Source organism: Canis aureus, unplaced genomic scaffold (genome assembly GCF_053574225.1).
Source record: "Canis aureus isolate CA01 unplaced genomic scaffold, VMU_Caureus_v.1.0 ptg000124l_RagTag, whole genome shotgun sequence".
Lineage (NCBI taxonomy): Eukaryota > Metazoa > Chordata > Mammalia > Carnivora > Canidae > Canis > Canis aureus.
This window is the reverse complement of record NW_027554438.1, coordinates 892,535-919,432: the sequence shown is the minus strand read 5'-3', so window position 1 is coordinate 919,432 and position 26,898 is coordinate 892,535. Positions and strand designations below refer to the sequence as shown.

The 26,898-nt window shown below is 39.3% G+C and overlaps 2 protein-coding genes across 15 annotated transcripts in view; both read right to left on the bottom strand.

Moving 5' to 3' along the window:
- Positions 1 to 88: 88 nt before the first annotated feature.
- LOC144309601 (rho GTPase-activating protein 20-like) lies at positions 89 to 19,032 on the bottom strand. The gene is made up of 8 exons (XM_077890692.1): positions 18,847 to 19,032; positions 17,512 to 17,623; positions 14,274 to 14,449; positions 10,884 to 10,993; positions 10,176 to 10,365; positions 8,796 to 8,907; positions 4,764 to 4,937; positions 89 to 3,533 (listed from the first exon to the last, which is right to left on the bottom strand). Exons 1-7 carry the CDS (start codon positions 18,940 to 18,942, stop codon positions 4,792 to 4,794), a joined length of 942 nt encoding a protein of 313 aa, XP_077746818.1. The 5' UTR covers positions 18,943 to 19,032; the 3' UTR covers positions 89 to 3,533; positions 4,764 to 4,791.
- Positions 19,033 to 19,843: 811 nt separating this feature from the next.
- Positions 19,844 to 26,898, bottom strand: part of LOC144309597 (rho GTPase-activating protein 20-like) — a 64,176-nt gene continuing 57,121 nt past the window's right edge. For all 14 annotated transcript variants that reach the window (XM_077890676.1, XM_077890675.1, XM_077890681.1 and 11 more), the window contains 5 exons: positions 26,632 to 26,821; positions 25,282 to 25,393; positions 23,242 to 23,417; positions 21,856 to 21,916; positions 19,844 to 19,953 (listed from right to left, as the gene is read on the bottom strand). In XM_077890676.1, coding sequence (XP_077746802.1) covers positions 19,943 to 19,953; positions 21,856 to 21,916; positions 23,242 to 23,417; positions 25,282 to 25,393; positions 26,632 to 26,821 — 550 coding nt within the window. In that variant the 3' untranslated portion in view covers positions 19,844 to 19,942. The remainder of the gene's footprint in view (positions 19,954 to 21,855; positions 21,917 to 23,241; positions 23,418 to 25,281; positions 25,394 to 26,631; positions 26,822 to 26,898) is intronic.

Here is a 26,898-nt window from a genome sequence, read left to right as displayed (position 1 = left end):
ATTGAGGCCCAAGACTATGAAGAAACCAATTTGCTCGTAGCACCAGTTATGCTATGGGTAAGTAAAACAAAACAAAACTGGAAAATAGTCACCATCCACTATAAATCTTCAGAGTATTTATTGGCCCATTCGACTAGCATAGAAAGAATTACAGAAAAATATAAAAGGCATTGTTCAGTGCTCTCTGAAAAAAAGCTGGTTTCTTGTACTGGTATATATTCCATTCACCAAATTCTTACATGTTCCTCGTATGAATAAAAACTGAGTGTTATTAGAGAGAGAGAGGGAGAGAGAGAGAGAGAGAGAGATTCATCATGGTAATTGATCCACCAATTTTGAGAAATAGTTTTCTTATACTGGTAGCCTGTGAGTAACTTTCTTTCTGGAATAAAGTAAGATAGTCATTCTAAGTACCTTTATTTTACTTTTAGACATGTTTAACCTTAACTGTATCACTAAGTGCATATTAACTAATGATTACACACATCTTACTCCCAGGTATGGTAAAGGCCAATGGGGAACACCTAATTGCCTGTCACTCATTCTAGATTATGCAGTTAGATCCTTTTACAGTTTATCAGAGTTCTCAGGATCTTTTCTTCAAAATTAAGAAATGAATTGCTGTTCTCAGAGATATTATGCTGGAGTATCCTGAGGGCAAAACTAACATTTATTAACTATTTCCCTATGTCAGAAATCTCTTCTATGAGTCACAATTGACAAATTAGTTGTTTCAGCTTTTCTATACCTCCTTGTATTTCTATCTCCTCTTCTTGTCAATTTCTTTCTTTCCTTTTTTTCCAATATCTTCCTTGGTTTAAAAACTCACAGATGCCTTACCCAGCTATGTGTTTTGCCCCTTTTATTCTGGATTGTTGATATTTAAATTTCATACAAACATGCAATTATTCCCAAATATATCACACCAATATCACGTTGTTTGTATAATGAATAAAAATAGTCTATCCAAGAACATGTGACTCAGCCTGTGAAGTCATATCTAAAACAATTACTCAAACCTATGTCTTATTGTCGCCCCCTAAAATTTCATGTGCTGTGTTCAACCTCATGTTTTAAAACTTGCAGTTTCTACCAGTCTCTATAAAATCTCTATACTCTTAGAAAATTGAACATATTAATTCGTACATTTTTTTGAGTAGACATTTAGCCAGGCTTTAAAAGTACTATAAAACTAACACAAGATACAGTTGTTTACCTCAGGAATTTGGATTTTCTGTATAACGTATGAACACATCAGCATAATTCCTGATGGTCAAAGCAGCATGTGAGCCACTGTCTAGTAGGGTTAGGTGCTCATATTTTATAAAGAAAAAATTAAATTGAGATCAGAAAGGCTTTGTGAAATTACTGGGATTGGAGAACCCAAATGGCTAGCCTACATAGTGTGTGGCAATGCAGAGTCCAAGAAGAGGTGAGAATTATAGTAGAAAAGTGAGTGTGCTGTGTTCAGGAACCAAGGATATGTCTGACCCAGCTAAACTAAAGGATCTGCACTGGGAAAGAGTGAAGACAATACTAATTACTAGAGCAGGCTGCATTGGGGAGGATTTTAAAGATGAGATTTTTTTTTTTGGACAAAAAAAGGAAAACACCAAAGATTTATTGAAATCCATTGATGGCTTCTAAGCAGGGAGTGGAATGTTAAACTTTGACTTAAGAAATAAATTTAGAGGGATCCCTGGGTGGCGCAGCGGTTTGGCGCCTGCCTTTGGCCCAGGGCGCGATCCTGGAGACCCGGGATCGAATCCCACATCGGGCTCCCTGCATGGAGCCTGCTTCTCCCTCTGCCTGTGTCTCTGCCTCTCTCTCTCTCTGTGTGTGTGACTATCATAAATAAATAAAATCTTTAAAAAAAAAGAAATAAATTTAGAGAAATGTTTATTAATGTTCCAAGGAACATTAATTAATGGGGTCACTTCGAAAGAGTCAAATAATGTCAACTAAATGTGGAATAAACTGGCACATTTGACTTCCAAGAGGAAAGCATGAACTTCCCAAACCTATTTGACAAGGGAACCCTTTCTGGGAAAGGGAAAACAATGCATGGATCATATATTCTATATGCACTGATACCACTCTCAGTCTATACACAGGCATGTGTAAGAAATGTACAGTTCTGTAGTACTAAATAGCTCACTTGATGTCTAGTTTGATTCTCTGGTCCTGGGAAATTGGTCTGTACTCCTGTTGCTGAGGCATGTCTTTCAGACCCAGTGGCTTTCTATTTCTTCCATACTATTCTGGGACTGATGGAGATACTTTTACTAACTGATCTGTTCCATGTTGAGGTATAAGAAACTCTGCGTGGATGTAGAGGGCCCCATCTCTCTTAGACATGTCAGCTCACTATTCTGTGAGGAATTTCTGCTTCCTTTTGGTTTCCATCCAGGAATGGTGCAGATATCCCATGTACCTGCCTAGTGGTTTTGGGCTTTTCCCATGAGATTGCCACGTAAATCTTCTACTCTATGTCACAAATCATTTTTGTTTCTTAGAAAGCTAAATCTGTAAAACTCATAAGCAGCAAAGAACTCCATTTTCCTCATATTCTCCTCTTGCTTCTATGTCCGAGGAGGTGATTTAGTTGCCTTGTAAGCAGATTAAGACAGGAAGAAGGATGAGGGAAGGAACACCTGAGGTAAAAAAATGAGTTAGTATTTCAAAGATTCTACCTACCATGCTTGGAATACTACTTAGGAAATGCTGGTGTGGAGAACTGAGGATGAAAAGCCAGTGAAGGAAAGGATATGTGTGGTACTGGTGCTGCAGTGAGTTTTATGATGTGTTGTCTCAAGAAATATTGCCTCCTCGTCTTGTAAACCACCACCTTTGGCGTGGTCCTTTGCACAGTCCTCTCCCACATTAACTCTTGAAAAGTCCCTCTTGCTTCTGGGAACTCTTCCTCCACCATATGAAAGGAGGAGAAGTTACCTTATGGAAGACATGGGGACCAATTGAGAGACAGCGCCAATAGACAGACACCTAGGTAAGCTCCAGAGGAGCTTGAGGCTAACTGCAAGTGCACTGGTGACCTCAGCTGAGACCAGAACTGCTCAGATGAGCCTCCACTGAAGTGTTATGTGAATCATAGCCAAAGGAAATGGTTGTCAAGCTTACTGAGTTATGGAATGATTATTATTCATATAAATACATACAACACAACACAATACAAAACTATGTAATATGATAGATATGGTAGGCATTGAAGATAGAGGAAATAATTTGTGGGAAGATTTCCTCAATATGAATATATGGGACCAATGAAAAACCTTTAAATGGAAATAGCTGGATCGTGGAAGGGGTTCATTTTTCACTCATGGGAAGAATAAAGAAAAAGGAAGTGTCAAGTATCATTATGGAGATTCCAGTCTTCAATGACTTAGTAAACTATAGACATGTAGGTGGATGGACCCATGCCAGATGGGGACTTGGTAGCATTCTGCAGTTGTGCCTTTTTGGAAATCACTCTCTCTCTCTCACTGGCTTGGATTCAACAGGTGGTTTTTCTGTCACTGATGAAATAAAAAACAAACATTTGTCTTATAACAGCATACTGTCAGACATGACACTAGACTCATCTTAATTCCTAATGATATGGATTACACTAAAGAAAAAATGAACACATGTTAAAAGTATGGAGGGATTGAGGATATGTGTCTCCAGGTTCTGAATCTAAACTCCGTTTAACAAAATTGGGTTTTGCCAGTGAGCTGCGATTAGCGAGGCTCCAATAATACTCACACTAGTCTCAGGGAAACTTCTCCTAGTTCCATTAACTGCTTTTTCAGAAATGTATTTTACATATATTATTTTATTTAATCTGTAGAACATTTCTAAGATTTAGACATTATTTTTATCCACATTTTAGGGATGAATGGACTGATATTATATTGTTATTAATAATAATAATAATATTATTATTATTATTATTACTAGTAGTCATAGTAGTATTAGTATTTTGCAAGGAGTCTTCAGGTGGGCAGTGTGTGGTGAAAACAGAAAGTATTTCTAATGTAAGGGGCTTTTAACTCCTACAGCAGCTTCCTTAAATTTTGATTTCATGAAGTGTTTTCCAGTGTGTCAAGTTCTTAATCAGTTATGCCTATGTCAGTTCGTGGGCAATCATAATGAAAGACACCAATCACAGCTTCACATACTCATGTGCAGAAAAAGCTAGAAGTCTCCACCTTTAAAACAGATGCTACCACAAGAACAGATTCACTATCCAAGTTAACTCTGTCCCCAGAATTTAGTTTCTGCTTTAGGATTCTGCATGATTTTATACTGGCTGATTTTTTGAAGATGCCTCTGTGACTGTCATTTAACATATTCTGTTAGGATTCATGGATTCATACTTGGCACAGGATGAGTCTTTAGGCTTAGGTAAGATGTTTTCAGTTGTTAGATTAGGTAGACTCAGTTGAAAGAGACCGGAGACTACTGTGAGTTCAGAAGACAATGGGAAAATATGAAGATGATTCATGCACACAGAGTCCATTTTGACTGATCTGAACAGGCCTACACGGGCCTCTGGGAAAAAGTGGAATGGACAAAAAGTTGTCCTGCTGTATTGGCCTCATGACTCTGCAGTAGCTAAATCAAATGACACTACCAAAGCTTCTCAGCCACAGCCAGGGGCTGTCTATTGATTTCCCCATTTGGGGTAGGTTTGCATGAGAACACTTGGCCTCTCTGAGGTCCCCCTCCTCAGGAAGGCAATAAAAGACCAGCCTGAGACCTACCAGAATTGGGAAGGGCAAGTTGTCATTACTACAGATATCCGCGAGAGGGAACTCCAAAGCGCTCTCTGGGTTCTGCAGAAGGCTCAGCTGTGCACTTGTTCCAGCAAATACCACCGCAGCACCAAAAGGCTAACCTTCTGAAAAGACTTCTTTTAGTGGTCTTCTGGCCTGAATCTAAGGAAGAAGGGAGGTTAGTGTATTTTCATTCACTTAGCCTTATTTTCACCATTGCCATTATACAGCATGTTCATTGTAGTGGCTAGAGGAGGGAAACGGAGTCATTTGTTGTGTACAACTCTCCACGTTCTGATGTTGGCTAACGGCATCGTTATGGTGTTGAAGAGTTCTTCCTCATATCCTTCAGACTGATCTGAGACTCGATCAGATTGAAGGTCAGTATTTCCTGTGCCATCAGTTACTGTCTTTGCAATGCAACAGGAGACACTGAACCTGTAGATGTTTGTTTTCTATTGGAGTGATCAGTGGGTTCAGGTGTCAGATCTGATTTTAAAGGCTAGAAGGATTTGGTATGCAAATCAAACTGAGTGTGGTAATCCTCTGCTTTCACAGCCAGTCTCCCCTCAGCCTGATTTCCTCTTTGACTTTCTGAGTGCTCAAGTTCTAACATCCAAAGGATCTGCCTCTCAGGACACAATCTGCCTGACCCTACTTCTCTGTTGCTCTGCTCTGGGCCATCTTCAAGGATGACTTTCTGCAGTCAGGGTCCAAGGGAAATAGTCATTACATGCTGGCTATGTGGTGGCTGTGTTCCCTTGTGATACCACACCAACCCACCCAGAGATGATGTTTTCGGTTAAATAGGTTGAACATTTACTGAAAAGAGCCTAAACCACAATGAAGTGTGGAAACACACTTCCTCACACACACACTCAAACATACATGTATATATAAACCTACACACAAGCACAAGGCTTGAAAGGGAACATAGAATAAGGAAAACAAGGTATCCTGAGGTTATGAATGCATTTATTGACCACCAGTTTCCAGAGATGATTTTTAGTTACTCAACATTCCCTACTGAAGCAAGAACTTTCCAAAGAAAAGTTGATCAGCAGTGAGAAGCTGAGTTCAAAGTTTCTACTGCTCAAAAGAATGTTTCCCTTTGAAGATACCTTAACATTGCTTAAATAACTGAATTCTTTAAGAGTCAACAGATGAGCCAAGGTGTCGAAGGATAAACAGATGAGCAACATTTCACCAAATAACCTTAAACACCTGGCCACTACTCTGCACAAGGCAATAAATGTTCCCAGGATGATTAATTAAAGGGGTCACTTCAAAAGGGTGGAATAATGTCAAATATATGTGGAAGAAAACTGGGGCATTTGACTTCCAAAAGGAAAGTAAGAATTTCCGAGACCTATTTAACAAGGGAAACCTTCCTGGGAAAGAGAAAACAATGCATGGATCATATATTCTATATGCACTGATAGCAATCTCCATCTATACACTGGCATAAGTCAGAAATGTACCGTTCTGTAGTTTTAAATAGTTCACTTGATGCCTAGTTTGATTCTCTGTTCCAAGACTGGTAGTGATTTAGGTTTTCTTAATTGCCCCCATGAGTGTGTCTATGTTCTGGAGTCTTCTGGTGCCGGGGAGGCTGTAAATTGGTGAAGTGCCACTTATCTGGTTGCTCTGTGTCATTGGTGTATACTAATAGCTGCTGAAGTGTCCAAATTGCTCTCTGATCCTGGGAAGTTGGTGTGTACTCCTGTTGCTGAGGCATGTCTCTCACACCCAGTGGTTTTTTATTTCTTCCAACTATTCTGGGACTGATGGAGATACTTTTACTAACTGATGTGTTCCATGTTGAGGTATAAGAAACTGCATGGACATAGAGTGCCCCATCTTTCCTGGACATGTCAGCTTGCTATTCTGTCAGGAATTATTGCTTCCTTTAGGTTTCTATCCAGGGAAAGGTTCAGATATCCTATATTCCTACCCTGTGGTTTTGGCTTTTCCCATGAGATTGCCACCTAAATCTTCTACTCTATGCCACGAATCATTTTTGTTTCCTAGAAAGCCAACTCTGATAAACTCATAAGCAACATGGAGATCCCTTTTCCTCATATTCTCCTCTTGCTTCTATGTCCGAGGAGGTGATTTAGTTGCCTCTTAAGACAGCTTAAGACAGGAAGAAGGATGAGGGAAGGAATACCTGAGGTAAAAAAATGAGTTAGTATTTCAAAGATTCTTCCTACCCTACTTGGAATACCCCTTAGGAAATGCTGGTGTACAGAACTGAGAATGAGAAGCCAGTGAAGAAAAGGATATGTGCGGTAGTGGTGCTGCTGTGAGTTTTATGATGTATGATCTCAAGAAATAATGCCTCCTCGTCTTGTAAACCACCACCTTTGGCGTGGTCTTTTGCACAGTCCTCTCCCACATTAACTCTTGAAAAGTCCCTCTTGCTTCTGGGAACTCTTCCTCCACCATATGAAAGGAGGAGAACCTACGTTATTGAAGACATGGGGACCAATTGAGAGCCAGCGCCAATACACAAACACCTAGGTTAGCTCCAGATGAGCTGCAGGCTAACTGCAAGTGCACAAGTTCCCTCAGCTGAGACCAGAACTGCTCAGATGAACCTCCACTGATGTGTTATGTGAATCATAACCAAAGAAATGGTTGTCTAACCTACTAGGTTATGGAATGATTTTTATTATCCATATAAAAGTATACAACACAACACAGTACAATACAATTCAAAAACCATGTCATAGGATATGATAGGCATTGAAGAAAGAGGAGATAATTTGTGGGAAGATTTCCTCAATATGAATATATGGGACCAAGGAAAAAACTTTAAATGGAAATAGCTGGGTCTTGGGAAGGGTTCATTTCTCATTCATTGGAAAAAGAGATAAAGAGGAAGTGTCAAGGGTCATTATGGAGATTCCAGTCTTCAGTGACTTACTAAACTATAGACATGTGGGTGGATGGACCCATGCCAGATGGGGACTTGGTAGCATTCTGCAGTTGTGCTCTTTTGGAAATCACTATCACTCTCACAGGCTTGGATTCAACAGTTTGTTTTTCTGTCAGTGATGACACGAAAAACAAACATTTGTCTTACACCAGCACTGACTCATCTTAATTCCTGATGACACGGATTATCCAAAAGCTTCCCTCAACACAATGAGGTATATGTCGTAAAACTAAGACATGTCAAAAGTATGGAGGGATTGATGATGTGTGTCTCCAGGTTCTGAATCTAAACTCCGTTTTACAAAAAATGGGGTGTTGCCAATGAGCTGTGATTAGCTAGGCTCCAATAATACTCGCACTAGTCTCAGGGGAACTTCTCCTAGTTCTATTCATTGCCATCTAGAAATGTGTTTTACATCCTTTATCTTATTGAATCTTGACAACATTTCTAAGATTTAGACATTATTTTTATCCACATTTTAGGCATGAATAAAGTGATACCGAGCTAGAGTAATTGGCAAAAGGTCGTATAGCTGATAAATGGGGCACTGGAGTTTGTACTCTGGAGAGGTAGTTTGACATCAAGTCAAGTCCTTTTCTCTCAATGATGCTGGTTTTTTTCGACTCATTTTAAAGAGCACTGGAATCCTGTGGTGCCTCAAGAGCCACTGATCAAGAAGAGGATGGAGCAGGAATAAAAGTCCCGTGCTCTGGTTTCAACCAGAGCAAATTTATATATTATAATAGAAATAAATAATTATGCATTTTATGTTTAACTACATATATCATATATATAGATGTGGGATCCATTTAAAAATGTGTTAAAAAAATCCCAAACACTGTATCATACCATGCTATCTCCTAATACTGCCAGAAATGTCTTGAAGTTTCTATGCTTTCTTGGGTCTCCAACAGTGTAAAACTTCCCTTGACCTGTTAGCCAGCCTTCAGAGAAGGAGCAGCTGGGAATCATTGCCCTGGGGATGCTCTGGGCTCCAGAACAGGGCTAAGTATCTGCCATGACCCCTGGCAACCTTGCTGTCTGTGTCTCCCTAAAGCCTATTAAACTATTCACAGTACCTGCAGCCTTCTCATTGTTATGACAACTCTTTGAATTCTCTCCCAAGAGAGAAGTGATGTCTTCTCCAAATATCCCGAGGCAATTTTCATACAAAAATTGTATAAGAGAAGCCTGTAATGCAAAAAGAACACAATGGGGTGCTCTTTTTCATATGGAAGAGTTAGAAGTCACATTTTGTTTATAGACCTTGGATCTAACCAAAAATGTGAAAGACTTCTATGAAAAATTCAGAGTTGATAAAAATATATAGAAACGCAAGTTCTCTAATAAAATAAGAAAGCATGATACTTTCTGTTGTACTTTGAGTACAGATTTTAAAATACTACTAGTCAGTGGGCTAAAGTCCTAATTTGTGACATTTAATAACTAATATTGTGATACCAGTGGTTACATCTTTAAAACTAGGATAGCTTTCAAAGTAACCTACCTTCTTAAAGTTTACTTATTTTGTAAACTTCTGCTTCCAGAAAATATTGGGTTGTAACTTAGGATAATATCTGATTAAAATGTATAAAGCATAGACAAAATCCTATGAAATCCATTTCTTATATAGGGAAGAATATTTTTTTGGAATGTGGATACTCCTGTGGATATTTTTTTTATGTTTTCTTTTTCTTTTTCTTTTTCTTTTTCTTTTTCTTTTTCTATTCTTTTCTTTTTTTTTTGAGTAAAAACTCACAGGGCTGGGGAGAAAACATGTCTGTCTGTCTAACTGCAGTCCCTTCTCAGGTCTTGCTTTGCCTAACGCTGGCTCTTGGCATGAGCTTGGGGAAAAGCTGCCATCTTATTAGGCATGTGTGGCTTCATTAGGATGTTCTGGAATATCTCACTAGTTTCTGTCTGATGTAGCAGAGGCAAAAGAGTAACCAAGTATTTTTCTAAATGAGCCACAACTTGCAGAGCAAAGGCAATGTGTTTGGATCCATGGGTGCTCATAGTGCCCGAGACACCTAGGATGTGCCAGTAACAACCACAGGAGCTAGGTCTTGTTACCATTGTGTCATGAGGAAACCATGCCTTCGCTCAAGTTTACAAGTTCCCCCCTCAAGGATCAGGCTGAGATTTGAACCTTGGCTTGTCAAACTCTAGAGCCCAGGTCTTTTCTACCATATTACATCACTCTTCTCTCTCTTTTGTTTAGTCAGTCTAGTATTGAATCTCTTGGATGGGAAAGAAGTGACTCAACTGCTCTGTGTTTCCCACTTTAACAACACCCCTTCCCATATTCCACCAGAGAAGGATGGCAAACTCTGCCATTCCAAGGAAGCCTATGAAGATGTGCACTTTTCAGAACTGATCCATCCAATTTACTACTACACATTTCAGATTCAAAGCATGGATTCTAAACCCCAGGGGACACATATGAGAGCTCTCCCTACCTTTTTTACGAAGTTCTCTTCCAATTCCAAGCTGCCAGAATTAGGTGGACAAAGAATGCTTGGGGCTATACACACTGATAAATCATAAGGTGTTATCTGGTTGGGTGAGGATTCTTGCTCAATGCTGTATAACACTCCAAAAAGGTACCGCAAGACAACAACATTCACATTTGGCAGCTGAGCTAGAAGCCTAAAGTCAGAAAGATGCACTTTTGAATAAGGCAAGCCATTGCACTTAGCAGCTGGAAGTATAGAGATGGAGAGCAGAGAACATCTTACTAGAACTAGTATACAACCTGCTGTAGCAGAGTTCCAGGCATGAATGTATACAAATATGTTTTACCGAATTCAATTTCTGAGCTAACCCACTCCAGTTGAATGTTTGACAAACTGAAGGCTATACTATGGGCTGTTGATGCTCTGGCATCTCTCTTAGGCCACTGACTTTTGTCTACCATTTTCATATATTCAGAAGGTGTACAATGGCTAAGGAGTCCACGTTAATAAGGTCAGGAGAAGAGCAATAATAGCCATAAGGCATGCCTGTATTCTGAAACTGGCCTCCGTGGGTGTGAAGAATTGAAACTATTTGGCATTGAATGTTATTTTAGTGGTCAAAGTGGCAAGAAGGAAGCCAATATTTTCCTAATAGTATATTGGCTGTATTTCTGAGCCATGACCAGAGTAGAGTAATTATTGCATCATTACCTCTGGGCTGCATTTATTTTCTCCTCCTCAGTCACTTCGTCAAGAACACCAAGCCATTTTTCATAGAGTTCCGATGAAAGTAAACTTCCTTCGATATTTTCAAGAAAATCCTTATGTGGTTAGAAAAATAAATAAATACATGCAAACAGACACACTCACACAGATGTAGAGACTCACACACACACAAATATATGTATATATGATACAAAATATATATTGGAAATATCACAGAGAAAACACTTAGTTCAAAACTTCAGTTCAGTCCCTAATTTCTTCATAGATACCCAAACTGTGACCCACACGGAGTTCACCTCATACTCTCCATTGAATTGCACGTGCAAAAACAGGTTGTGGATTTTCTCCAACAAAAACGAAAGCATCAAAGCAGAGCCTACGCTTCAGTGGAAAGGAAGACAAAGCTCCCTTCTATCATATGGCACTTACTCTTTTGTGTGCTTTTTTGCAAACTACTACAAAAGCTACTCTCATCATTGCTTCATTCTTCCTTTCCTTAACTGTACAAAAGTAGATGGTCTAATGGCAAACTCCTGATGTTCCTGAGGATGTATTCATTTCTAGTGTAGACCAATTCTCCAGAGAGTTTGACATGATACTATTCAGGCCAAGGTTGCAGAGTCTGATTCTCCACAAAGATTAGTCAACTTTAGGTAGGGAAAGCTTCAGAAATGTCTAAGAACTCTATGCACACGTGGTCACCATCTTCCTAGTCTGTGCCTATAACACGGAAATAGAAAAGACCCTACTAAGTCTTGCAAGAAACATCAATTGTATGTGTGCACCTTCAAGAGGGAAACACTTATCATGGTATTCAAGTACCTAATGGATGATCATTCTTTTCATTGTGTCTTGATGCCTATATATATATTTACTGGTGTGTTTTACTCTAGCTCAGTGTAGTAATGGTCAGAGACTATTGCTATCTTTCATATAGTTAAACAGTAATGGGGGACAAGCAAAGACCAAATGTGACAAGGAAGGACCACATATGACCTTGGTTCTAAGAGTGCCATAATAACTGCCTTAATATAGTTTTGTTCAGAGCTGTTAGCAAGTGCCAAGGTAGATGGATTAAATTCTTTGTTCTAGTTTTCAGTTCTTTCTCCATTACCATTTTAGCAATAGAATGGGATATCTGTGATGTAGCTGTATAATTTCCAAATTAATCTAGTTCTTGAGATGATCTATTGAATTTTCAGAATTCCAAACTACCTTTGTCCATTGCACCTACTCCTAAAGTTAGATTTATCAAAAGAGGCATGTAGCTAGAGCTGGTTACTGTGTCGTTATAACCTTGGATGGTGGGCTAGACATCACAAATATTAACAAAAGGATAACCTAGGATCTGGTGAAAGGAGACACAAATGGCAAAATCCTTCCTCCATGACTTATAAAGTAAAAGGCATCAAGAAACAGGAGACAATGATGGTTAACAATGATTGGTCGCCTCACTGAGCCTTTTTATATTCCTCATAAAGTAAACATTTGCTTACTATTGTAAACTTCTAGATCTATTCTGAAATTTTTCATGTGATTTTTCTTTTGGAAACTGCCTTCATTAGGAGCATGGTGAGGAAGTCATCAGAGACAGGATGTTTTCTTTGGTAAACATTATGTATGTGTCAATGTATATTTTGAAATTTCTTATTATTATAGTAGTCACATTAGTATTAGTCTTTTGCATGGAGTCCTCAGGTGGGAGGTGTGTGGTGAAAACAGAAAGTATTTCTAATGTAAGGAGCTTTTACCTTCTACAGTACCTTCCTTAAATTTTGATTTCATGAAGTGTTTTCCAGTTTGACAAGTTCTTAATCAGTTATGCCTATGTTGGTTCTTGGGCAATCATAATGAAAGACACCATCACAGCTTGAGTAACTCATGTGTGGATAAAGCTAGAATTTTCCCCACCTTTAAAACACATGCTACCAGAAGAACAGATTCACTGTCCAAGTTCACTCTGTTCCCAGAATTTAGTTTCTTTCTTAGGATTCTGCATGATTTTATACTGGCTGATTTTCTGAAGATGCCTTCCGTGAGTGGTCATTTTTGATTGATAAGGAAAGCACATAATGTAGGAAAAAAAGAAGAGTATATGGCATTTCATATCCCAAGCCCAGAGCAAAAGCTTGCTTCCTTTTTGAAAGAGCTAGGCTATCGGATGGTATACAGTTTTAGAGCTGCAAGAAGTAAAGTCAATTTAGATTCTTTAGTCAATGTCTCTCTATAGTTTTACCCAAAATCCACCTTACATACACTGAAACTTTGTAATAACTTATTTAAATCAGATTTTTTTCATTGACTTTACCCTTTTAAATCAAACTTCCATGTTTCAAGGCCTTGTGGAATCCTCACCTGTCTCCTACTTTATCAGTCTTTTCTCATTATTCCCTTCCATAGATGCTCTTCCCCATATATGGCAATCTTTTTCTATACTCATTTCCCATTTGTTGATTCCTCTTTAAGTGATTGTATCTTCCATTCCTACTATCTCTATTTCCCTTCCTCTTTAAAAGAAAAGCTCAAATACTCTCTTATTCTCTGATTACATTCCCTTCATGAGTCTTTCAACGTCCTTTGCTCTATCTTCATGTCCTCTCCCTACTGTGTAGAAAGATATAAGGGCTGTAGTCAGATGGACCAAAAGTTCAGAAACCTACTATGCTTCTGATCTATTGTGTAACCTGGGGCACATGCGAACTGTACTGAAAATTTTCTAATCCATTTATAATGTGTGGAGGATGATAGTTCTAGCTACCCCCTAAAATTGCTGTGATGCAAGGACTGGGGTAGCAGCTAGCATGTAACTAACGTGGTTAATTTCTTCACCACTAGGATAACATTCCCAAATCCAGTGCAGGGTTGCAGAGGTCCTGGGTACTCTGCAAATTTCCATACTGACAATTCAGTACACCGATTGGAGATAACACAGGCCAAACTCTGTGGCTGTCATTTAACATGCTCTTTTAGAATTAGCAGATTCATATATGCCTCAGGATGAGTCTTTATGCTTAGGTAAGATGTTTTCAGTTGTTAGATTAAGTAGACTCAGTTGAAAGAGACCTGAGACTACTGTGAGTTTAGGAAGACAACAGCAGAATGTGAAGATGATTCATGCACACAGAGTCCATTTTGACTGATCTGAACAGGCCTACATGGGTCTCTGTGGAAACAAGTGGAATGGACAAAACGTCGTTCAGTGTATTGGCCTCATGACTCTGCAGTAGGTAAATCAAATGACACTACCAAGTTTCTCACCCAAATCCAGGTGCTGTCTAATGATTTCTCCATTTGGGGTAGGTTTGCATGAGGACACTTGGCCTCTCCGAGGTCCCTCTCCTCAGGAAGGCAATAAAAGACCAAACTGAGACCTACCAGTATTGGGAAGGGGAAGTTGTCCTTATGAAAGATATCCGTGAGGGAAACTCCAAAGAGCTGTCCTGATTTTTCAGACGGTGCAGCTGTGCACTGGTTGTTCTGCCAAGTGCCAGCACAGTGGCCAAAGGACGAGTTTGTGAAAGCACTGCTTTCCTTGGTGTTCTGGTCAGAATCTAAGGAAGAAGGGAGATTAGTGTGTTTTAATTCACGTAGACTTATTTTCACCATTGCCATTATACAGCATGTTCATTGTAGAGGCTAGAAGAGGGAAACTGAGTCATTTGTTGTGTAGAACTCTCCATGTTCTGATGTTGGCTAACAGCATCCTCATGACATTGATGAGTTCTTGCCAATAACTTTCAGACTGACGGTTAAACCTAGGGACTTGATCAGACTCAAAGTGATTATTTCCTCTGCCATCAGTTACTGCCATTACACTGATCTGGAGGCACTGAAACTGTAGGTGTTTGTTTTCTACTGGTGTGATCAGTGGGTTCAGGTATCAGATCTGATTTTATTTTTTTATTTTTTTCTGATTTTAAGAGCTATAAGTTTTTGGTATGCAAATCAAGCTGAGTTTGTTAATCCTGTGCTTTCACAGCGAGGCTCCCCTCAGCCTCAGATTCTCTCCTTGGGTTTCTGAGTGCTCAAGTTTCTACCATCCAAAGGAATTGCCTCTCAGGACACAATCTGCCTGACCCCTACTTCTCTGGTTCCACTGCTCTGGGCCATCTTCAAGGATGACTTTCTGCAGTCAGGGTCCTTGGGAAGTAGTCATTACATGCTGGCTATGTGGTGGTGTCTGTGTTCTCTTGTCAACCCCACCAACCCACCCAGAGATGATGTTTTTGGTTAAATATGTTTAACATTTACTGAAAAGAGCCTAAACCACAATGAAGTGTGGAAACACACTTCCTCACACACACACTCAAACATACATGTGTATATACACCTACATAAACGTACAAGGCTTGAAAGAAAACATAGAAAATGCAAAACAATAAGAGGTTAGCAGTGCATTGATAGACCACCAGTTTCCAGAGATGATTTTTAATTACTCAACATTCCCTATTGAAGGAAGAACTTTCCAAAGAAAAGGAGATCAGCAGTGAGAAGCTGAGTTCAAATTTCTACTGCTCAGCTGTGAATGTTTCCCTTTGAAGATATCTTAACATTGCTTAAATAACCGATTGCTTTAAGAGTCAACAGATGAGACAAGCTGTCGAAGGATAAAAAGATGAGGAACATTTCACCAAATAACCTTAAACACGGGGCAATTTGGCTTTTTTGGGATATAGTACGTCCATCAGCACCTCCACTCATGTGGGGCCAGCACTGCACCAGAAGCATCCTGGTTCTGCCACTTAGGAAGCTCAGCATTTTAAAGCTTTGGTTTGCTCAACTGTAACATAAATGATGCTGCCTACACCAAGTTAAACTAAATGTATAAGATACTACTCGGCACAAGGCAATAAATATTCCCAGGATCATTAATGAATGGGGTCGCTTCAAAAGGGTCGAATAATGTCAAATAAATCTGGGAAAAACGGGTGCATTTGACTTCCAAAAGGAAAATATGAATTTCCCAAGCCTATTTGACGAGAGAACCCTTTCTGGGAAAGGGAAAACAATGCATGGATCATATATTCTATATGCACTGATAGCAATCTCCGTCTATACACTGGCATAAGTCAGAAATGTACAGTTCTGTAGTTCTAAATAGCTCACTTGTTGTCCAGTTTGGTTCTCTGTTCCGAGACTGGTAGAGATTTAGGTTTTCTTAATTGCCCCCATGAGTGTGTCTGTTCTGGAGTGTTCTGGTGCCAGACAGGTTGTAAAATGGTGAAGTGCACTTATCTGATTGCTCTGTGTCATTGATGTATATAAATAGCCGCTGCAGTGTCCAGACTGCTCTCTGGTCCTGGGAAATTGGCCTGTACTCCTATTGCTGAGGCATGTCTTTCACACCCAGTGGCTTCCTTTTTCTTCCATACTCTTCTGGGACTGATGGAGATACATGTTCCATGTTGAGGTATAAGAAACTCTGCATGGACATAGAGGGCCCCATTGTTCTTAGACATGTCAGCTCACTGTTCTGTGAGGAATTTCTGCTTCCATTTGGTTTCCATGCAGGAAATGGTACAGATATCCCATGTACCTACCTAGTGGTTTTGGGCTTTTTCCCCTTGCGATTGCCACGTAAATCTTCTACTCTATGCCATGAATCATTTCTGTTTCCTAGAAAGCTAAGTCTTTAAGACTCATAAGCATCAAAGAGCACCGTTTTCCTCATATTCTCCTCTTGCTTCTATTCCCTGAGGAGGTGAGTTGTCTCTTAAGGCAGCTTAAGACAGGAAGAAGGATGAGGGAAGGAATATCTCAGGTAAAATAAATGAGTTAGTATTTCAAAGATTCTTCCTACCCTACTTGGAATACCCCTTAGGAAATGCTGGTGTACAGAACTGAGGAGGAAAAGCCAGTGAAGGAAAGGATATGCGTGTACTGGTGCTGCTGTGAGTTTTATGATGTGTGGTCTTAAGAAATAATGCCTCCTCATCTTGTAAACCACCACCTTTGGCGTGGTCCTTTGCACAGTCCTCTCCCACATTAACTCTTGAAAAGTCCCTCTTGCTTCTGGGAACTCTTCCTCCACCATATGAAAGGAGGAGAAGCTACCTTATGGAAGACATGGGGACCAATTGAGAGCCAGCACCAATACACAAATACCTAGGTTTGACATCAAGTCAAGTCCTTTTCTCTCAATGACGCTGGTTCTTTTCTACTCATTTTAAAGAGCACCGGAATCCTGTGGTGCCTCAAGAGCCATTGATCAAAAAGAGGATGGAGCAGGAATAAAACCCCCCTGCTCTGGTTTCAACCAGAGCACATTTATATATTATAAGTAGAAATTAATAATTATGCATTATATGCTTAACAACATGTATAATATAGATGTGAGATCCATTTAAAATTGTGTTAAAAAAATCCCCAAACACTGTATCATACCATGCTATTTCCTAATACTGCCAGAAATGTCTTGAAGTTTCTATGCTTTCTTGGGTTTCCAACAGTGTGAAACCTCCCTGACCTGCTAGCCAGCCTTCAGAGAAGGAGCAGCTGGGAATCATTGCCCTGGGGATGCTCTGGGCTCCAGAACAGGGCTAAGTATCTGCCATGACCCCTGGCAACCTTGCTGTCTGTGTCTCCCTAAAGCCTATTAAACTATTCACAGTACCTGCAGCCTTCTCATTGTTATGACAACTCTTTGAATTCTCTCCCAAGAGAGAAGTGATGTCTTCTCCAAATATCTTGAGGCAATTTTCAATCAAAAACTGTATAAGAGAAGCCTGTAATGCAAAAAGAACACAATGGGGTGCTCTTTTTTATACGGAAGAGTTATAAGTCACATTTTGTTTATAGACCTTGGATCTAACCAAAAATGTGAAAGACTTCTATGAACAATTCAGAGTTGATAATAATATATAGAAACCCAAGTTCTCTAATAAAATAACTTAGTGTGATACTTTCTGTTGTACTTTGGGTACAGATTTTAAAATTCTACTAGTCAGTGGGCTAAAGTCCTAATTTGTCACCTAATTTCATACCTAACATTGTGATACCAATGGTTACATCTTTAAAACTAGAATAGTTTTCAAAGCAACCTACCTTCTTAACTTTACTTATTGTGTAAAATTTTACTTCCAGAAAATATTGGGTTGTAACTTAGGATAATATCTGATTAAAATGTGTAAAGCATAGACAAAATCCTATGAAATCCATTTCTTAAAGAGGGAAGAATGTTTTTTGGAAAGAGGATATTCCTGTGGATTTTTTTTGATGTTTTGTTTTGTTTTTGAGTAAAAATCACAGGTCTGGAGAGAAAACATGTCGGTCTGTCTAACCGCAGTCCCTTCTCATGTCTTGCTTTGCCTAATGCTGGCTCTCGGCATGAGCTTGGGGAAAAGCTGTCATCTTATTAGGCATCTGTGGCTTCATTAGGATGTTCTGGAATATCTAACTAGTTTCTGTCTGATGTAGCAGAGGCAAAAGAGTAGCCAAGTATTATTCTAAATGAGCCACAACTTGCAGAGCAAGGCCAATGTGTTTGGAGCCATGGGCGCTCATAGTGACTGAATCACCTAGGATGTGCCAGTAACGACCACAGGAGCTGGGTCTTGTTACCATTGTGTCATGAGGAAGCCATGGCTTTGCCCAAAGTTACAAGCTCCCCCCTCAAGGATCAGGCTGAGAGTTGAACCTCGGCTTGTCAAACTCCGGAGCCCAGGTCTTTTCTATCATATTATGCCACTCTTCTCTTTCTTTTGTTTAGTCAGTCTAGTATTGAATCTCCTGGATGGGAAAGAAGCGACTCAACTGCTCTATATTTCGCAATTTAACAACACCCCTTCCCATATTCCACCAGAGTAGGATAAAGATCTCTGCTATTCCAAGGAAGGCAATGAAGATGTGCACTTTTCAGAACTGATCCTTTGCAATTACTACTACACATTTCAGATTCAAAGCATGGATTCTAAACCCCATATGAGACACATATGAGAGATCTCTCTACCTTTTTAATGAAGTTGTCTTCCAATTCCAAGTTGCAGGAATTAGGTGGACAAAGAATACTTGGGGCTATACACACTGATAAATCATAAGCTGTCATCTGATTGGATGAGGATTGTTGCTCAATGTTGTATAACACACCGAAAAGGTATCGCAAGAGAACAACATTTGCTTTTGGCAGCTGTGTTAGAAGCCTAAAGTCAGAAAGATGCACTTTTGAATAAGGCAAGTCATTGCACTTAGCAGTTGGAAGTATAGAGACGGAAAGCAGAGAACATCTTACTAGATCTAGTATACAACCTGCTGTAGCAGAGTTCCAGGCATGAACATACACAAAAATGTTTTACCAAATTCAATTTCTGAGCTAACCCTCTCTGGTTAAATATTTGACAAACTTAAGGTTATACCATGGGCTGTTGATGCTCTGGCATCTCTCTTAAGCCACTGACTTGTCTACCAGTTTCATATATTCAGAAGTTGTACAATGACTAAGGAGTCTACTTAATAAGGTCAGGAGAAGAGCAATAATAGCCATAAGGCATGCCTGTATTCTGAAACTGGCCTCTGTGGGTGAGAAGAATTGAAATCATTTGGCATTGTATGTTCTCATTCATTTGGGGAATATAAATAATAGTGAAAGGGAATATAAGGGAAGGGAGAAGAAATGTGTGGGAAATATCAGAAAGGGAGACAGAACATAAAGACTCCTAACTCTGGGAAATGAACTAGGGGTGATGGAAGGGGATGAGGGCAGGAGGTAGGGGTGAATAGGTGATGGGCACTGAGGGGGGCACTTGACGGAATGAGCACTGGGTGTTACTCTGTATGTTGGTAAATTGAACACCAATTACAAATAAATTTATTATTAAAAAAAAGAAACCATTTGGCATTGAATGTTATTTTAATGGTCAAAGTGGCAAGAAGGAAACCAATATTTTGTAATGGTATATTGGCTGTATTTCTGAGCCATGACCAGAGTAGAGTAATTATTGCATCATTACCTCTGAGCAGCATTTATTTTTTCCTTCTGAGTCACTTCGTCAAGAACACCAAGCCATTTTTCATAGAGGTCCGATGAAAGTAAACTTCCTTCGATATTTTCAAGAAAATCCTTATGTGGATAAAAAAAAAAATACACACAAATATACACAGAAACACACACACACACATATATATGCATATATAATACAAAATATATATTGGAAATATCACAGAGAAAACACTTAGTTGAAAACTTCAGTTGAGTTCCTACTTCCTTCATAGATACCCAAACTGTGACCCACATGGGGGTCAGCTTGACTCTCCATTGACTTGTACATGCAAAAGCAGGTTGTGGATTTTCTCTGACAAAAATGAAAGCATCAAAGCAGAGCATAGCCTTCACTGGAAAGGAAGACAAAGCTCCCTTCCATCATATGGAACTTACTCTTTTGTGTGCTTTTATGCAAACTACTACAAAAGCTACTCTCATAATTGCATCATTCTTCCTTTCCTGAACTATACAAAAGTAGAGAGTCTAATGGCAAACTCATGATGGTCCTGAGGATGTATTCATTTCTAGTGTAGACCAATTCTCCAGAGAGTTTGACATGATACTATTCAGGCCAAGGTTGCAGAGTCTGATTCTCCACAAAGATTAGTCAACTTTAGGTAGGGAAAGCTTCAGAAATGTCTAAGAACTCTATGCACACGTGGTCACCATCTTCCTAGTCTGTGCCTATAACACGGAAATAGAAAAGACCCTACTAAGTCTTGCAAGAAACATCAATTGTATGTGTGCACCTTCAAGAGGGAAACACTTATCATGGTATTCAAGTGCCTAATGGATGATCATTCTTTTCCTTGTGTCTTGATGCCTATATATATATTTACTGGCGTGTTTTACTCTAGCCCAGTGTAGTAGTGGTCAGAGACTATTGCTATCTTTCATATAGTTAAACAGTAATGGGGGACAAGCAAAGACCAAATGTGACAAGGAAGGACCACATATGACCTTGGTTTTAAGAGTGTCATCATTACTGCCTTGACATAGTTTTGTTGAGAGCTGTTAGCAAGTGCCAAGGTAGATGGATTAAATTCTCTATTCTAGTTCTCACATCTTTCTCCATTACCATTTTAGCAATAGAATGGGACATCTGTGATGTAGCTGTATAATTTCCAAATTAATCTATTTCTTGAGTCGATCTACTGAATTTTCAGAATACCAAAGTACTTTTGTCTGTTGCACCTACTCCAAAAGATAGATTTATCGAAAGAGGCATGTAGCTAGAGGTGGTTACCATGTCGTTATAACCTTGGATGGTGGGATAGACATCTCAAATATTAACTAAAGGATGCCTAGGATGTGGTGAAAGGAGACACAAATGGCAAAATCCTTCCTCCATGACTTATAAAAGGCACTAAGAAACAGGAGACAATGAGACAATGATGGTTAAGAATGATTGGTTGCCTCACTGAGCCTTTTTTAGATTCCTCATAAAGTAAACATGTGCTTACTATTGTGAACTTCTATACCTATCTTCAAATGTTTCATATGAGTTTTCTTTTGGAAACTGCCTTCATTAGGAGTGTGGTGAGGAAGTCATCAAAAGCAGATGTTTGCTTTGGTAAACATTATGTAGGTGTCAGTGTATATTTTGAAATTTCTTATTATTACTAGTAGTCATATTAGTATTAGTATTTTGCATGAAGTCTTCAGGTGGGTGGTGTGTGGTGAAAACAGAAAGTATTTCTAATGTATGGGGCTTTTAACTCCTACAGTACCTTCCTTAAATTTTGAATTCATGAAGTGTTTTCCAGTTTGAGAAGCTCTTAATCAGTTTTGCCCATGTCGCTCCTTGGGCAATCATAATGAAAGACACCAATCACAGCTTGACTTACTCATGTGTGGATAAAGCTAGAACTTTCCCCACCTTTAAAACAAATGCTACCACAAGAACAGATTTGCTGTAATGCCTCACTCTGTCTCCAGAATTCAGTTTCTTCTTTAGGATTCCGCATGATTTTATACTACCTGGTTTTCTGAATATGCCTTCTGTGAGTGGTCCTTTCTCATTGATAAAGGAAAGCATATCCTGTAAGAAAAAAAGAAGAGTATATGGCATTTCATATCCCAAGCCCAGAGTAAAAGCTTGCTACCTTTTTGAAAGAGCTAGGCTATGTGATGGTATACGGTTTTAGAGCTGGAAGGAGTAAAGTCGATTTAGATTCTTTAGTCAATGTCTCTCTATAGTTTCTACCCAAAATCCACCTTAGAGTCATACACTGAAACATTGTAATCACTTATTTTAATCAGATTTTTTTTCATTGAATTTACCCTTTTAAATCAAACTTCCGTGTTTCAAGGCCTTTGTGGAATCCTCGCCTGTCTCCTAATTTACCAGTCTTGTTTCCTTATTCCCTTACATAGATGCTCTTCCCCAAGTATGGAAATCTTTTTGCCATACTCATTTCCCATTTGTTGATTCCTCTTTAAGTGATTGTATCCTCCATTCCTACTATCTCTATTTCCCTTCCTCTTTAAAAAAAAAAAAAAGCTCAAATGCTCTCTTCTTATTATCTGATTACATTTCCTTCATGAGTCCTTCACTGTCTTTTGCTCTATCTTCATGTTCTCTCCCTGCAGTGTAGAAAGATAATAAGGGCTGGAGTCTGATAGACCAAGGGATCGGAAACCTATTATTATGCTTCTGATCTATTGTGTGACCTGGGGCAAATGCGAACTGTACTGAAAGCTTCAAATTCATTTGTAAAGTGTGGAGGATGATAGTTCCAGCTTCCCCTAAAATTGCTGTGATGCAAGGACTGGGGAAGTAGCAAGCATGTAACTAACGTGGTTAATTTCTTCACACCTAGGATAACATTCCCAAATCTAGTGCAGGGTTGCAGAGGTACTGGGTACTCAGTAAATTTCCACACTGACAATTCATTACACTGATTTGAGATAACACAGGCCAAACTCTGTGGCTGTCATTTAATGTGCTCTTTTAGAATTAGCAGATTCATATATGCCTCAGGATGAGTCTTTATGCTTAGGTAAGATATTTTCAGTTGTTAGATTAAGTAGACTCAGTTGAAGGAGACCTGAGACTACTGTGAGTTCAGGAAGACAATAGCAGAATGTGAAGATGATTCATGCACACAGAGTCCATTTTGACTGATCTGAACAAGGCCTACATGGGTCTCTGTGGAAACAAGTGGAATGGACAAAACGTCGTTCTGTTGTATTGGCCAAATGACTTTCCAGTAGGTAAATCAAATGACACTAGCAAAGCTTCTCAGCCAAAGCCAGGGACTGTCTAATGATTTCTCCACTTGAGGGTTGGTTTGCATGAGAACACTTGGCCTCTCCGAGGTCCCTCTCCTCAGGAAGGCAATAAAAGACCTAACTGAGACCTACCAGTATTGGTAAGGGCATGATGTCCTTATCAAAGATATCCGTAAGGGAAACTCCAAAGAGCTGTCCTGGTTTTGCAGACAGTAGAGCTGTGCACTGGTTGTACTGGGAAGTGCCAATGCGCTGGCAAAAGGCCGAGTCTCTAAAAGAAGTGCTTTTCAAGGTGTTCTGGACTGAATCTAAGGAAGAAGGGAGATTAGTGTGTTTTAATTCACTTAGCCTTATTTTCACCATTACCATTATACAGTGTGTTCATTGCAGGGCTAGAAGAGGGAAACTGAGTCATTTGTTGTGTAGAACTCTCCATGTTCTGATGTTGGCTAACAGCATCCTCATGGCATTGTTGAGTTCTTGCCCATATCCTTCACACTGATGGTTAAACCTTGGGACTTGATCAGATTGAAAGTCAGTATTTCCTGTGCCATCAGTTACTGTCTTTGCAATGCAACAGGAGGCACTGAACCTGTAGATGTTTGTTTTCTACTGGAGTGAACAGTGGGTTCAGCTGTCAGATCTGATTTTAAAAGCTAGAAGGATTTGGTATCCAAATCAGGCTGAGTTTGGAAATCCTCTGCTTTCACATCCAGTCTGAGACCAGAACTGCACAGATGAGTCTCCACTGAAGTGTTATGTGAATCATAACCAAAGCAATGGTTGTGTAAACTACTGAGTTATGGAATGATTTTTATTATCCATATAAAAGTATACAACACAGTACAATACAATTCAAAAGGTATGTCATAGGATATGATAGGCATTGAAGATACAGGAGATAATTTGTGGGAAGATTTCCTCAATATGAATATATGGGACCAAGGAAAAAACTTTAAATGGAAATAGCTGGGTCTTGGAAGGGGTTCATTTCTCATTCATTGGAAAAAGAGATAAAGAGGAAGTGTCAAGGGTCATTATGGAGATTCCAGTCTTCGGTGACTTACTAAACTGTAGACATGTAGGTGGATGGACCACATGGGGACTTGGTAGCATTCTGCAGTTGTGCTCTTTTGGAAATCACTATCACTCTCACTGGCTTGGATTCAACAGTTTGTTTTTCTGTCACTGAGGACATGAAAAACAAACACTTGTCTTGCACCAGCATATTCTCAGACATGGCACTAGACTCATCTTAATTCCTGATGACACGGATTGTCCAAAGGCTTCCCTCAACACAATGAGGTATATGTCGTAAAACGAAGACATGTCAAAAGTATGGAGGGATTGATGATGTGTGTCTCCAGGTTCTGAATCTAAACTCTGTTTTACAAAAAATGGGGTGTTGCCAGTGAGCTGTGATTAGCTAGGCTCAAATAATACTCGCACTAGTCTCAGGGGAACTTCTCCTAGTTCTAATATTTGCTTTTTAGAAATGTTTTTACATCCCTTATCTTATTGAATCTTGACAACATTTCTAAGATTTAGACATTACTTTTATCCAGCATTTTAGGCATGAATAGAGTGATACCAAGCTAGTAATTGGCCAAAGGTTGTATATCTGATAAATGGGGGCACTGGAGTTTGTACTCTGGAGAGATGATTGACATCAAGTCAAGTCCTTTTCTCTCAATGATGCTGGTTCCTTTCAACTCATTTTAAAGAGCACTGGAATCCTGTGGTGCCTCAAGAGCCACTGATCAAAAAGAGGATGGAGCAGGAATAAAAGTCGCATGCTCTGGTTTCAACCAGAGCAAATTTATATATTATAAGTAGAAATTAATACTTATGCATTATACGTTTAACTACATATATCATATAATATAGATGTGGGATCCATTTAAAATTGTGTTAAAAAAAATTCCCAAACACTGTATCATACCATGCTATCTCCTAATACTGCCAGAAACATCTGGAAGTTTCTATGCTTTCTTGGGTCTCCAACAGTGTGAAACCTCCCTTGACCTGCTAGCCAGTCTTCAGAAGAAGGAGCAGCTGGGAATCATTGCCCTGGGGATGCTCTGGGCTCCAGAACAGGGCTAAGTATCTGCCATGACCCTTGGGAACCTTGCTGTCCATGTCTCCCTAAGCCTATTAAACTATTCACAGTACCTGCAGCCTTCTCATTGTTATGACAACTCTTTGAATTCTCTCCCAAGAGAGAAGTGATGTCTTCTCCAAATATCTTGAGGCAATTTTCGATCAAAAACTGTACAAGAGAAGCCTGTAATGCAAAAAGAACACAATGGGGTGCTCTTTTTCATATGGAAGAGTTATAAGTCACATTTTGTTTATAGACCTTGGATCTAACCAAAAATGTGAAAGACTTCTATGAAAAATTCAGAGTTGATAAAAATATATAGAAACGCAAGTTCTCTAATAAAATAAGAAAGAGTAATACTTTTTGTTGTACTTTGGGTACAGATTTTAAAATATTACTAGTCAGTGGACTAAAGTCCTAATTTGTTGCCTAATTTAATACCTAACATTGTGATACCAAAGGTTACATCTTTAAAACTAGGATAGTTTTCAAAGTAATGTACCTTCTAAAAGTTTATGTATTTTGTAAAATTTTGCTTCCAGAAAATATTGGATTGTAACTTAGTATCATAACTGATTAAAATGTAAAAAGCATAGACAAAGTCCTATGAAATCCATTTCTTAAATAGGGAAGAATAGTTTTTGGAAAGTGGATATTCTTGTGGATTTTTTTTTTGATGTTTTCTTTTCTTTTCTTTTCTTTTTTTTTGAGTAAAAACTCACAGGGCTGGGGGAAATCATGTCTGTCTGTCTAACCACAGTCCCTTCTCATGTCTTGCTTTGCTTAATGCTGGCTCTCGGCATGAGCTTGGGGAAAAGCTGTCATCTTATTAGGCATCTGTGGCTTCATTAGGATGTTCTGGAATATCTCACTAGTTTCTGTCTGATGTAACAGAGGCAAAAGAGTAGCCAAGTATTTTTCTAAATGAGCCACAACTTTCAGAGCAAAGCCAATGTGTTTGGAGCCATGGGTGCTCATAGTGCCCGAGCCACCTAGGATGTGCCAGTAACGACCACAGGAGCTGGGTCTTGTTACCATTGTGTCATGAGGAAACCATGGCTTTGCCCAAGGTTACAAGCTCCCCCCTCCAGGATCAGGCTGAGAGTTGAACCTTGCCTTGTCAAACTCCAGAGCCCAGGTCTTTTCTATCATATTATATCACTCTTCTCTCTCTTTTGTTTAGTCAGTCTAGTATTGAATCTCCTGGATGGGAAAGAAGCGACTCAACTGCTCTGCGTTTCCCACTTTAACAACACCCCTTCCCATATTCCACCAGAGAAGGATAGCAAACTCTGCCATTCCAAGAAAGCCTATGAAGATGTGCACTTTTCAGAACTGATCCTTCGCAATTACTACTACACATTTCAGATTCAAAGCATGGATTCTAAACCCCAGGGGACACATATGAGAGATCTCTCTACCTTTTTAATGAAGTTGTCTTCCAATTCCAAGCTGCAGGAATTAAGTGGACAAAGAATACTTGGGGCTATACACACTGATAAATCATAAGCTGTCATCTGATTGGATGAGGATTGTTGCTCAATGTTGTATAACACACCGAAAAGGTATCGCAAGAGAACAACATTCGCTTTTGGCAGCTGTGTTAGAAGCCTAAAGTCAGAAAGATGCACTTTTGAATAAGGCAAGTCATTGCACTTAGCAGTTGGAAGTATAGAGACGGAAAGCAG